Source organism: Abramis brama (genome assembly GCF_963993115.1).
Source record: "Abramis brama genome assembly, chromosome: 2".
In the NCBI taxonomy this organism is placed as follows: Eukaryota; Metazoa; Chordata; class Actinopteri; order Cypriniformes; family Leuciscidae; genus Abramis; species Abramis brama.
This window is the reverse complement of record NC_139964.1, coordinates 45,958,033-45,971,949: the sequence shown is the minus strand read 5'-3', so window position 1 is coordinate 45,971,949 and position 13,917 is coordinate 45,958,033. Positions and strand designations below refer to the sequence as shown.

The 13,917-nt window shown below is 35.2% G+C and overlaps 1 protein-coding gene across 1 annotated transcript in view; it reads right to left on the bottom strand.

The window, feature by feature from the left end:
* Positions 1-9,954, bottom strand: part of dnajb14 (DnaJ heat shock protein family (Hsp40) member B14) — a 148,285-nt gene extending 138,331 nt beyond the window's left edge. Inside the window, exon 1 of the mRNA XM_084107172.1 lies at positions 9,787-9,954. Coding sequence (XP_083963298.1) covers positions 9,787-9,922 — 136 coding nt within the window. The 5' untranslated portion in view covers positions 9,923-9,954. The remainder of the gene's footprint in view (positions 1-9,786) is intronic.
* Between the last annotated feature and the right edge of the window lie 3,963 nt (positions 9,955-13,917).

Here is a 13,917-nt window from a genome sequence, read left to right as displayed (position 1 = left end):
AAATAAGAAATTGTAAAGAATGTTGGTAACCAGACAGTTGGCGGCACCTATGGAAGTCAACTGTCTGGTTACAAACATTCTTTAAAATATCTTATTTTGTGTTCAGCAGAAGAAAGAAACTCATACAGGTTTGGAACAACATCAGGGTGAGTAAATGATGACAGAATTGTAGTTTTTGGGTAAACTATCCCTTGAAATTTTATTTATTTATTTATTTTTTACTCCAGATTTACTCAATGTTACACCGTGGGCCAGTAAGAGAATGATAATTTCAGAGAATGAGAAATGTTATGTTATTTAATTGATATATTATTGACATTTCACTGATATTACATTTTACTAATAAAGTTATACAAATCATTCCACTGAATTGACATGGTAATTGTTGCTACGATCAAGCTCTGGTGGCACCCCCATTCGTTTCAATGTTTTTATGCTTTTAGCTTTTTGGACATGCACATCATAATAAATAGACCTGTTTTACAAAAATTTAAGAATTTTTCCACTGATGTGTCATATATCACTAAAAAGGGGAGAATCTCACCTTTTAATGTGTTATAAGGCACATATGCAGGATAACTATGGATCAAATGTGTTGCAGTTTTAACAAATAACTTATTTTTAAATTGGAATTTCTCAAAAATATGATTTTCTGAGCCCAAATTTTAGCAAATCTTTGACATAGCCTTACTCAGTCAATATTAAAGATATCAAGGTTATATTTTCACAGAATGTTCTTTACATTGTGTAGGATGATTTTATGTAGAAAACATTGAATCACAAAAAAATGACTTTAGCTGGGTTTTCACAGGCAGGGTCACATTTGTCAAATGACTTTGTGGGTTAATGCTGTGCAGTTTTACACATTTAAAAGAATCATACTAAAATTACAGTTAAACAAACCCACAGTATTTGCAAGTAATGGCTAAATATTTGTGTGCAACTATTTAATTTCACTGCCATAGACCTATGCAATTAATCAATATAACTGTAAGTGTACAATAAATAATATATATTTGCTTACCTGTCTATTAAAACACATGCGAGAGTGGAGTCTTTGTGGACAGATCAAACATAGAATAGATTCCTCATTAGCAGCTTAACTATAGCTGCCCATTGAAACGGCCACTAATGAGGTAGGCTATCTATGTATTATATCTATGGTTTCTACAAGCGAAAACCGAGGATAACACGGATATTACGTCATTGATATGCGACAATGCGTGCCATTATTTAAAACTGGAATTTCTCTGGATTAACTTTTGGGATACTGTAAGTATACAACTGCGAAAGCGGTGAAAGCGTTTTTTAAATACTTTATTACAAAAACCTTACATATTGTACCTTTAAATCAAAAACAAAGAAATGCTACTGGGTGATACTGTGTCTAGCATTACTATTGTTTTTGTGAGTTAGTGCTGGGTATGACCAAAATTTTTCAAAATTGTACCGGTTTCACGGTATATGATGTTTTTTTTTTTTTTTTCAAGCATGACTGGGTGTTAAAGGGATACTTCAGGATTTAGCATTAAGCTTTGTATTAGTGGAAAACCTGTAGTATTTTCAAATTACCGTGCTTTCCACCCTGAGACGAGAGATTTATGTATTTTTTGTCTGGAAAAAATCCTCCAAGGATTCTGTCCGGGATTCTGCTTTTGCTTTCTGCAGTCGCCATTCATTGTTTACATGCACATCTTTTGTTTCAATCTAACTGAATTCATTCCGGTTGGTGAATCTGAATGTAGTGTTTACCTGAACGCTAAACAAGTGATCGGTTGATGTGCGTTTTAACATTGCTAAGAAAATTCCCGCTCCTCCGTGAGAGATACGAGACCAGTGCGTCTCACAGGTGTCGCTCATCGTTCTCCCGCGGCCCTCAGTCTCGTACTGCTCGCCACAGTAAACATAATGAATGGCGACTGTAGAACGCAAAAGCAGAATCCCGGACATTTTGGGCGATCTCGAAATCCCAGGCAGACTCCTCACGGAGACTCACTAGTAGCTAAGCCTTGTTGTTTAACTGCGCGCTCTTACCGGTAGGCGTGGCTTGGGAGTGGCCTCCTAGGGCAGCGAAGCAAGTGCATTCTGGGAGTTGTTGTCTTTCATCCACATAAGCCAAAAATACATTTTCTGGCTTTTCTCAATCTAGAAAGCTCCATATTCAAAAATAATTTAACATTTCTTCTACATAAATGACCCATTTTAAATACACATTCATCTTTCCAGAGATGAAGTATGCCTTTAACCACATTTTCTACTGATTGAGAGAGGAAATACTGCAGGTGATTGACTTAGAATGCCCTATTTTACTGTCATGACTGAATATTGTAGAACGATTCCACACTAGTATTAATACAGGTTTGCAAGGCCGCACAAAATGATGCTGTTAACAAAGAGGTGCCAGCAGGAGGCGCTTTAGGAACGGCAGAAATCCGGTAACAGCTGTACACAAAGCAGCGCAGTGCTCATAAACGCTGCTTTATCAGGAAAGATAAAGAAAGATTAATTGAAAATAACATCTAAACTTTTCTAAAGACAGTTCTCTTCAAAGATACATTCATATAAAAATTCATATAAAAACACCCGCGCCGTGTTTTGACTTTGAAACATAAAGTGCTCATGTTTATTCAATGATGTCAAAGCCTTTTGAAAAATCTATTGGCGGGCAGTGTTGATATTGTGAACCAATGTATGGGAAACACAGTAATATAATTTAACAGCTATCAATTATAGTTTAACCTATCCATCTTCACCATCACGCTTAGTAACACACAGCGGTGCCCTCACCACAGTGCAACAGTGAAAAGGGACCCCTCTCAAACAGTGTCGTGCCACGCCGCATTCCCAATGTTGTTTAGTCGACAGACACCGGTATTGCGGTATATTAAAAATGAATATCATAACAAAAATAAACACCGGTATTCGGTATGACCCGGTATACCAGTGTGAGTTTACACATTTCTGTTCTCAGAAACTTGATAAGTGCTGCTCAGTGAACTAAGATTTTATGGACTTTATTTGTTGATTACTTGAGCTTTGTTTTACTTAAAATGATAAGTAGAGTTCAGACTCAAAACAAGTGTTCAAGTGAAGTTCAGGTGTTATTAGGGGCCAAGCAACGAAGGTGCGTAATGTTGTAAAGTTTTCTTTCATCGGAGCAGAGACCAGGAGACAGTTGGGATCGCGTTCAACAGAAGTTATTCTTTATTGAGAACTCCGCTGTACGTGGCTGCAGTACTTCCAACATTATCTAACTAAGGGAACTTTACATGGTATCTTATAGGCATTTTAGGAGGAGGGACTTTTGAAGGTGGAGACAAATTCAAACAAAGCATGTAACAGGTTTAGGTAACACCCTAGACTGAAGGTCTGGCCAATCTCAATCCAATCAGCATAACCATTCAAACGCATATGTGCTAATCCAATGCTTCAATGTCTGGGCTGTGGCTCTGAGTGAAACTGGGACTCCAGAGCAATTAAAGACAAAAGATGACTTACAATAGAGAAAAACAGGACTGGCAGAAACTGTTGGGTCAATGACGTATAAGGATTTTCGACAGGTCAATTTTAAAATACAAAAAAAAAAAATACCTGTTGCAATTGTTCAAACATTAAGGATGTTGTGTACACCTAAATTCATTTAAAAAATTTAATTTAAGTGATTTTAGTGTTTTTTCATCTAGATGAATTGTCCATAGCCTTAAAAAATGTCATGTGGTGCGACCATGATTTATCTTAAAATTGATTAATTTCCTTAACATGCTTAAACATTTTTTTTACAAGTTCTTAGTAATTAAAGTGTTTAGAAACCAAGTTTTGCATTTCTTTTGAGTTTTTGTAAATAATGATCTCGTTTTTTGTTCTATAATTTCTGAGTTGCCTTCTTAAATCTAGTTAACAGACTTAATTTTCCTGTAAATCACATAAAACTGATATAAATGTTTTAAAAATATCATTTACTAAAGCATACTGTATCAGTGATTCATATTTCAGCCACAGAAATAAGATATTTTATTTTACATTTAATACAGTGATTGCTTTTATTGGTCACACCCAGGGCCTGAAATTAACACCCGACCACACGCCAAATGCGGGTGAATTCTGCAATTGGCGGGTAACACTGTCAATCTACCTGCCACATTGGCAGGTAGCCAATGAGAATCGACCCTTCGCGGGGAGTTTGATTGACGGCGATCTGGCCAATCATAATCCACCGAATCCGCCTTTTTTTGTCCGACAAAGCAGTCAGGAGAGTTCAGCGTTGGATGATTTGAACTTGAAAAAACGGAGTGTACTGAGTAGGCCTACTGACATCTTTCCGCAGTTAAAAACTACATTCCTTCTTATGTTCATTCATGTTTATTTGATGCTATAAATTAACTAGAAGGAAGAGATGATCGGTTCACGAGCAGCTTTAACTGAGGCACCACAGCGATCTGTCAAGACACATTACAGAGCCAAAAAACGGTATTGTCTAAATTTCTTTAAAAATGACCAAATTTTAACGTTGAGACTTTGTTTAATATCAAAAGTAACCTGGACTGTCTTGTCTGTCAGCGTGTTGTCAGTGTCTCTGCTGCGCGATGTTTTTCATTGCATGAGATCATGGTTTGGCGTGAGCGCGGTGTAGCTTGACGGACATAGCAACAGTAACTAAAGGGGCCGGGTCGTTGCGGGGTTTTTTATTGTTGTTGTTGTTTTTTGCAACTATTGTTCTTTGACATTTAAACGAAGTCAGCCATTTCGTTGGATTTTAGCTAAAAATGTGGCGCCACATTACTGGAGTAAAGAAAGCATCTGTGAAAGCAGCGCAGTTTGAGTGTTTCGGAACGTATATGTGATCGGAGAGAACGATGAGGCCCTTCTCTGACTACGTTTGAATGTGTGAGTTAAGTATTAAACTGTTGGTGAGATGAGATGAGATAATGCAACGCTGACATAAGCTACATTACAATGACAGTTGCACAGATGTTGGGAGTTGGGAACCGGTGAGAAAATGCCTACCCGGTAACTTTACCAGTAATAACAATATTAATTTAGTTCTGCTTAACGGTTCCTGAACGCTGTAACTAACAGCTGCCCAGCCATCAACACAGCCGCGTGTGATTTGTTTACATACGAGCTGCACTAGGTCTATATCTGTATTCTAAGAGTCATTATTACTTGTAAGGATCTCGTTAATAAACTTGACAGCACTTGAATGTGTATTCTTACAAGTTAAAGAACAAATGTTTGTGCAATTCCTTTTTTTTTCACCTTTTATGAGGCCAAAAAACAAACAAAAAAAAAAAAAAAACTGGCTGGTAAAAAGTCAATGTGGCGGGTGGATTTTTAAATCCACCTGTCACAGTGGCTGGTGGTCAAAAAAGTTAACTTCAGGCCCTGGTCACACCACATGATAAGTGGTCGCTCCAAATGACACGAAGACCTTATATAGTTAAAAATCTATTTAAAGAGATCAATGAACAATACATTTTATACAAAAAAAAAAAAAGATTTAAACCAGATTTCATACAAATTTCACAGAATTTTCCTGAACATAAACTTTTTTTTTATAAAAATCACATCACAACCACAAGTGCACCATTTCTTTTAACTTGACTTAGAATTTCTTTCTAACAAATAATAATATTATGGATATAAATTATTTCATAAATTATTGTATACAGGTAACATTTGGGGTCAATAGTTTTTAAAGTAATTAATACTTTTATTAATCAAGGACACATTCAGTTGATAAAAAGTGACAGTAAAGATAATAATGTTACGAAAATAATGTAATAATAGCTATAATGTTACGAAAGATTCTATTTCAAATAAATGCTGTTCTTTTGAACTTTCTATTCATCAAATAATCCTGACATATAAAATGTATCACAGTTTCCACAAAAATATGAACATTGATAATAATCAGAAGTGTTTCTTGAGCAGCAAATCATTAGTGACCCTGGATCACAAAAACAGTCACAAGTCGCACAGGATATAGCCTATTTGTGGCAATAGCCAACAATACATTGTATGGGTCAAAATTATCGATTTTTCTTTTATTCCAAAAATCATTAGGATATTAAATAAGGATCATGTTTCATATTTTGTAAATGTCCTACCATAAATATATAAAATATTTATTTTTGATGAGTGAATACAGCAATATCGCAAACATAAATGGACAACTTTAAAGGCGATTTTCTCAATGTTTCGATTTTTTTGCACCCTCAGATTCCAGATTTTCAGTTGTATCGGCCAAATATTGATCTATCTTAACAAACCATACATCAATGGAAAGCTTATTTTTTCAGCTTTCATATGATGTATAAATCTCAATTTAAAAAAATTGACCCATGTGACTGGTTTTGTGGTCCAGGGTTACATATTAGAATGATTTCTGAAGGATCATGTGACACTGAAGACTGGATTAAAGATGCTGAAGATTAAATTTAGCTTTGATCACAGGAATAAATTACAGTTTACTATATGTTCACATAGAAAACAGATATTTTATACTGTAATAATATTTCACTCTTCTCCTATCAAGGTACTCGCTGCAGGGTCAGAATTTTTTCGCTTGGCAGTGGCATCTGGTAAAATAGATTAAAATAGTTTAAAATAAATAAATAGGCAATAATAAATACACTACTAATAAATGCATAATTACTAAACTGAAATTACATGCTCTGATTTTTTGTTGTTGCATTTTTCTCATATTGTACAAAGAGTAAACAAACTTGAAATATATGGAGAAAATATCCCAAATTGCATAAAAATCTATTCCAAATGATACTAAATTAAAGTATGTTTTGTATATAAACTGTCAATTGAATATAAAAGCATAAAACTGCCAATCTAGGACATATATCTATCATGGAAAACAGTCTGCAGTGGTCGCACCGCATGATATTTGGTCGTACCACATGATATTTTCAAATTCATTCAAAATTTACAGGCACAGAATTGGCCACCTAAACAAAACAAGCTAGCTTCCCAAAAAAAGGTCACTATGAAATTTATAATACAAATAGATATTTGTAGAAATAACTTTAATATTATTTTTTTTTTAGGTCATACCACATGACATCCAAATGTGGCAACTACATACCAACCATTACAGAGGTTTATTTTTTTTCCAATTTGAGAGAATTACAAACCTGCTTGCTGCTTCCATGGGTCCTTGGTAAATTGGTATATGATATAACGTCCTGTGTTTGAATAGTTTTCAACATAAAAGTCCCAAAATGGTAGTTCCTTGATGGTCACACCACATGATATTTCATAAAATGGACATCATCGGACAAAGTTTGTTTGTATATTATGATGGAAATATAAATACAAATGTTTTGAATTTTTTTAAAGGATTACAAAACATTTTCGAAATCATGCCAAATAGTGCAGAAAATAAATTTGAATAAATTCAGAGTAATTTCAAAGACGTTTTCAAAACAGAAGTTATGGCCGGACGGTCGCACCACATGATGTTTTGACACTTTAAATAACAAAAAAAATAACAAATAAGTAAAGGTTTTTGATGAGTTAAAGTGAGTACATACATGGGAGAGGTACTTCAAATATGCAGTATCTTTTTATGCATTTAAACCCATTTTTGCCTGAAAAAATGCAATCGGACAGAAAATTTTGGCGTCACGTCATTGACCCTGTTACTATTATCCCTGTTACATTAAAATGTTAACTTCAATGTACTCAACTTTTACTGTTGTAACCTAAATTAAACATTTCATAAATTTGTAATACAACAGTAGGCACCTATTGTATCCGCTGGCGTTTCTATTACTAGGGGTTCAAGCACGAAGTGAAAACGAATCGTGCAGACCAAACCATAGAGACTTCAAACTTGGCTAGATGGTAGTATAAAAAAGCAGGAGAGGTTGAGAGAGTATGACCCATATTGGCCAAAAGCGCGAAACCGCTCATAACTCCTAGACCGTTTGTCGTAGACTCAAAGTGTCTTATATCATTGGAAAGCTGGACTCCTGAAGAACAAAACAAAACAAAACAAAGAAGAAAAATAATTATATCTCCGATTTAATTTCTGGTATGCAAATTGTTCCAGAAATGTTCTTTGGAGTCTGAATATCAATAATTATCAAAAAAAAGTTAAAATTTCGATTCCCGGTCGCTAAGGGGCACAAAACGAACGTTGTGGGAGGAGCCTATTTTACTAAAATGGCTATAACTTGAAAAGTAAATGAGATATCTTCACCAAACTCGGTACACCTATGTATGAGTTCAATCTAAGGTCACAGCAAAAAGATTGCGACGATTGAACACTAGGTGGCGCTATAGCCGCCTCTGCGTCTGTTTTGAACCCCTTCAAAACACGGAGTTCACACCACCTTTCAAAAGCCCTTCTGATATTATCCTTGTTTTCGCATGGGCCCTGTTGCAGTCTCTTTTTTTCTGTAGCCACTCCGAAGTCCGAAGTCTTTTGCATTTTACAGCGGGTGAATCTTCAGTTGTCACTGGTGATTGTCGTTTGAACCTTTCTGGATCCGCCATCAAATTGATAAGTTTAATTATATCAAGTGCTGTGAGAAAAGGCTAAATATCTCCACCTCCAACATCCTCACACACAATATTGCCTACTAGCCGAGACACCTTCTTTATGTGTACAGACGTGACGTAATGACATGCTCGAATTTCCCACGGAAATCCACCAGTACCACAGGAATTAAAAACATTATTACAAGCTTAAAGTTTTGAATCGAGCTAAGGCAAGCAAATAGATTTGAACACTGGCTGGTTATGTACTTGCTCAAAAAATTATTTTGGATAATTTTTAACCCAAAAAAGTTACAGACTGCAGCTTTAAATAAAATTAAAAATATTTTAATATACATAAATTGCAGTTGTGGTGCTCCTATATTTTTGCCGATGCTCTTAACTTTTTGAAGTTGGGCGCACCAGTGCTACCAAGTAAAAAAGATAATTTTGAGCCCTAATTGGAGTTTTATTGTTAATGTTGTGATTATTTATGCAAAAAGTTTACTTCATACATTCAGTTTAACAGCATTAATGCATTTTAGACACTTATGTTTTTGCCCTGTCCATGCAACAAATACGTGTCCTTGAATAAGCAGTTTTAATTTAACTGCTCAAGTAAAGTCCATGGTATAACTTAATTCAGCAACAGCCAGAATTAAAATTTAAAATAAGCCAGACAGTCCAAGTTATAGAAATGTATCTTCATACTTCCAAGTAAAGCTTCATATTACAATCATTTATCAATGTCCATGTTTCTTGGTCTGAAAATAATAATTTTAAAATTCTCTATTATTTCATTAATTATACCTAATATTATATATTATTATTTTATCAATTAAATTGCACATAAATAGGTTAGCGCATTTAATTCAGGCAACAACAACAACAAAAAAAAATAAACTTTTTATACTCGTACTCAACTGCAGAAACTGAACAACACTTTGTACTTGAGTGCTCCTTATACTATCCCTTAATTTCCTACAAAGAACAAGATTGTCCCTTAATTTCCTTTGCTGAAGTTGGCAACCCTAACGTTACATGTTTGTGTCGTGTTCTGTATTCAGTCATTTTAGTCTGTATTCACTCTGCTAGCCTGTGTTAATGACGTGTTTATTACATTTTATAAAGCGTTAATTGATAATCTATTATTATATGTTTAAGTTCTCCATATGTTGTGTATTATTCGCGTTTAAGTATATTTATAACATTTAAAACAAAACATCTTCAGCTAAGTTAGCTTCTGCTAAACTAGCTCGTGTGCCGTTTGTAAATAATACATTAATCATTTACCTTTTGCTTTCTTGGTTGGATACAGTTTTTCTGCTTTGTAGAGGAATTTCAAAGCTTTGTCTTTATTGCCATCTTCGAGGATTTTAACAGCGATGTTTAAACATTTTTCAGCTTCATCTCGGTTTCCTTCCATCATTTTATCAGCTGACCGGACAAAACAGCAGTTTGCGATTCAGAACAACACTTTCGCTTTCCAAGAAATACGCAAATAAAATATCGTTATTTTCCTTATATATCATCTATATAAAAATGTTTCAATGTACCAGTGTGGCTAATGCGTATAAGGCGTTAGTTAAACAAACAAACAAACAAACAAACAAACAAACAAATAAATAAATAAATAAATAAATGTTTTCATTATTTTTTAATGATACAATACTAAGAGTAGCCTACTATTTTGTACAATAGGCAGCTAAATTACAGCTTCAAGTTAATTATACATACAATAAGATGAGACAAATAAAGTCAAAATGAAGAATTTTCTTTTAAAAGTTGCCTTTTATTTATTAATATCACACTTAATAGGTTAAAAATGTAGGTTGTTTAAATCAAACAGTGATTTTTGAGGGGCGGGGCTTAATGGGCGGGGTTTGATATTGTGGGCGGGGTTTTTTTATATAATTTTTTTAACAAAATCCTAATATTAAACAGCCCAAACAAAAAGATGAACATACCAATTAATGAGTACAGAGTTGTGAGAATGCTCAGAACTCATGATACTCACTCAGGAGAGTCGGTTCACAGAAAGCATAATCTTTCAAAGCGAAAACACAAGACGCAAGACGCTGCGGGTAGTGGAATGGGGGAAAACGCAAGGTCTCGAGGTGCGTTTTAGTTGAACTTATTTTAACTTGAGTGCTGCGTTTTGAGAATGCTGTCATGCGCGAGACGCGAGCACATAACAGTTAAAGGAGAAGTTCACTTTAAAATGAAAATTCTGTCATCATTTACTCACCCTCATGTTGTTTCAAACCTGTATGAATTTCTTTCTTCTGCTGAACAGAAAGGAAGATATTTAGAAGAATATCAGTAACCAGACAGTTTTTGGGTCCCATTGACTTCCATAGTAGGAAAAAAATATACTATGGAAGTCAATGGGACCCAAAAACTGTCTGGTTACTGATATTCTTCTAAATATCTTCCTTTCTGTTCAGCAGAAGAAAGAAATTCATACAGGTTTGAAACAACATGAGGGTGAGTAAATGATGACAGAATTTTCATTTTAAAGTGAACTTCTCCTTTAAAGGTGCCATAGAATGTGAAATTGAATTTATCTTGGCATAGTTAAATAACAAGAGTTCAGTACATGGACATGACATACAGTGAGTCTCAAACACCATAGTTTTCTCTTTCTTATTTAAATCTCGTTTTTGAAAAACACCCCTGAAAAACGGGCGAATCTCCACATAACACCAACTGTGACGAAACCGATGGGATCATTAATATGTACGCCTCTAAAAATTTGCATATGCCAGCCCATGCTCAGTGCCAGGCGAAACTGCACAGCCGAATCATCAGAAGTTCTGCAGGTGAAGAAACAAGCAGGAGGAGGATCATAGGGAAAATGGCAGATCTATCTATAATCTATCTATCTATAATCGGATACCGCTACAGTTTAATTCGAAGTTGTTTAGTTGCTCTGCCCATTTCACCACGGACTGTTACAACAATATCAAGCAGCCAGGCTTCTCTCGGCGTCTCAGACGGACGAAGGGGGCAATTTCAACTAACGTTATATTCCCGCAAGCGGCAAGTAGGGATTTTATTAACGATAATTTACATTGTGTTATCTAGATCCAGCGCGATATTGTTTTTTCCTCGAGAGACATCATGGCTTGCAAACGAGCGAACGAAGCATGGCAGTTGCTCAGTGTTTGGTTGTACAAATGAACACAAAAATATTTTTTTGCTCCTTCATCCGAGCCTCTGGAGAACCAGTGGGTTATGTGAATTTCTGATGTGTAATTGTTCAAATTCAGACAGATAATCTTTCTTTCAAAGTCGTTCAACACTGTTTATGCATCAGTATATCGCGTTGCAGTGATAAGATCTTCATTCACGCGATCAACAGGCTGTCATCTGCTCAGTGCTCATCACTGAAACCTTTTATGTGATGGGAATAGATCTAAATACTTAAAAAAAAACTTCTCATGATTCGTTAATCCCGATAGCTGTAATAGTAAAAACATATAAAAGCTGTAATAGTAAAAGTTTTCCAGATAGCTCTACATGTAATGCCAGATATTTCATATGCAAGCATGTCAGCCAATCACAGCAGTGGGCAACAACACTGAAGTCTCACAGCAGACACGCCCCTTCAAACAGAGTGTTCAAATCAATGGATGAAATCAGGCTAGGAAATATGCCTTTTATTTCTAAATTATAACAAATTTTGATCTAAAAAACATACTAACATTATAAGGGCACCCCAGGAAACATTATAAAATAATAAAATAATCCATTCTATGGCACCTTTAAACACGAGTAGTGCGTTCACACTGAAAAAAAATGGAAAAGTAGCAGAATGGAATGGTTGACGTTCTGTGTGAACAGCCCCTAATGCCGATGAATGCTTTAATCAATACATCTATATTTAGTTTTTTCACATGCATTAAATGAGTGTCAAATCAGTTCTGAGATGCTGGTCCTCAACCAGTGTCACGTCACTCACTCGTCACTCCATGCGAGATCGGCTTTCTACCTTATGATATATAATTTTTTTTGGAGTCATAAAACCCTATTCGACAACATATAAAAACGAAATAATCTTTAGAGTAATTTTATAAAGGTTGAAGGTGTTCTTAAAAAACAGGTTGAAAAACAAAAAGTTATCTAAAAGTCATGTCATCTTAAATTCCAATGTAGTGAAACAGCTGTCGTCAGGGGGTGCTGCAGCACCTTCAGCACCCCTAGTTCCCGCGGCCATGCCAGAGGGCACTCCACACCAGACTATTATCACTCCCTCACAAACTACATTTCCCATAACTCACTGCCCAGACTCATCATCACTGATTGCATTCACCTGTGTCTCATTACCCTGTTAGTCTCAGCCTATTTATACCATGTTCACTCATTCACTCATGGCGAAGTTTTGTATGTTGTTGCACTGCATTTCCGAGCGTTTTCCCTGGTTTCATGTCTCTTGGTTTTCCCTGGTTTCATGTCTCTTGGTTTTCCCTGGTTTCATGTCTCTTGGTTTTTGGATTTCTTGCCTGTTCCGTGGATTACTCTTTTGCCTCTGACCCCTTTTTGCCTCTTTTGCCTTTGTTTGTTTGTTTGTTTGTTTGTTTGTTTGTTTGTTTGTTTGTTTGGACGGCCTACCTGTGTTTTGACCTATTGCCTGTATATTGGATTACGTGTCTGGATTGCCCCTTAATTAGAGCTGCATTTGGATCTCAACCTTCGTATCTCGGAGCAGTTCGTAACACTTGGAAGTTCATTTATATTTTTGTAATTCTCTTCCCATTGATGCAGCAATGCAACAAGAAATCATTTATTTGGTTTCAAAGGAAGAGAAGTAATATTCATAATAAGCATACATATATGGGTCAGTGACGTGCCGCACTGATTTGCACTTCCAGGAGCAATAAATATTATATATTTATATAAAATAGGTTTAAAATTATATATATGCTTTAATCTCACATCATTTGTCCTCCTCACTGTTCATAATTGTGTGAAAAATTCAAAAATAGGTAACTTTTAGACTATTAATGTGGTCAAATGTCATACGGTCAAACGGAATTCACTTAAAGTTATTTAAGACAATTGCATTTAAAATGATTAAAAATGTTTAAAAATGATCAAATTTTTCATTTGGCATATTTATTCAAGTCTTAAGATAAGCATATTAAAGTATCAGTGAGATAGACCTTTAAGAAATGTCATTAGAATCTAAAACAAATTGTTCCGCAAAGACACATTTTCCCTATGTCATACGGTAAAACAAAGTTTGGAAGCCATTTAGGAACTGAATATTAATGACTTAAGTCATGTGACATGTGATGACATCACTCAGAGGACCCCTGAAGACCAGCCAAGTTGAAAGTAAGTTTAAGATTTTGCTCCTAAATTTCAGGTAATTTCACCTTTTCCAAGTGTGTTACCATGTGTCACAGATTTGGGTGTCAT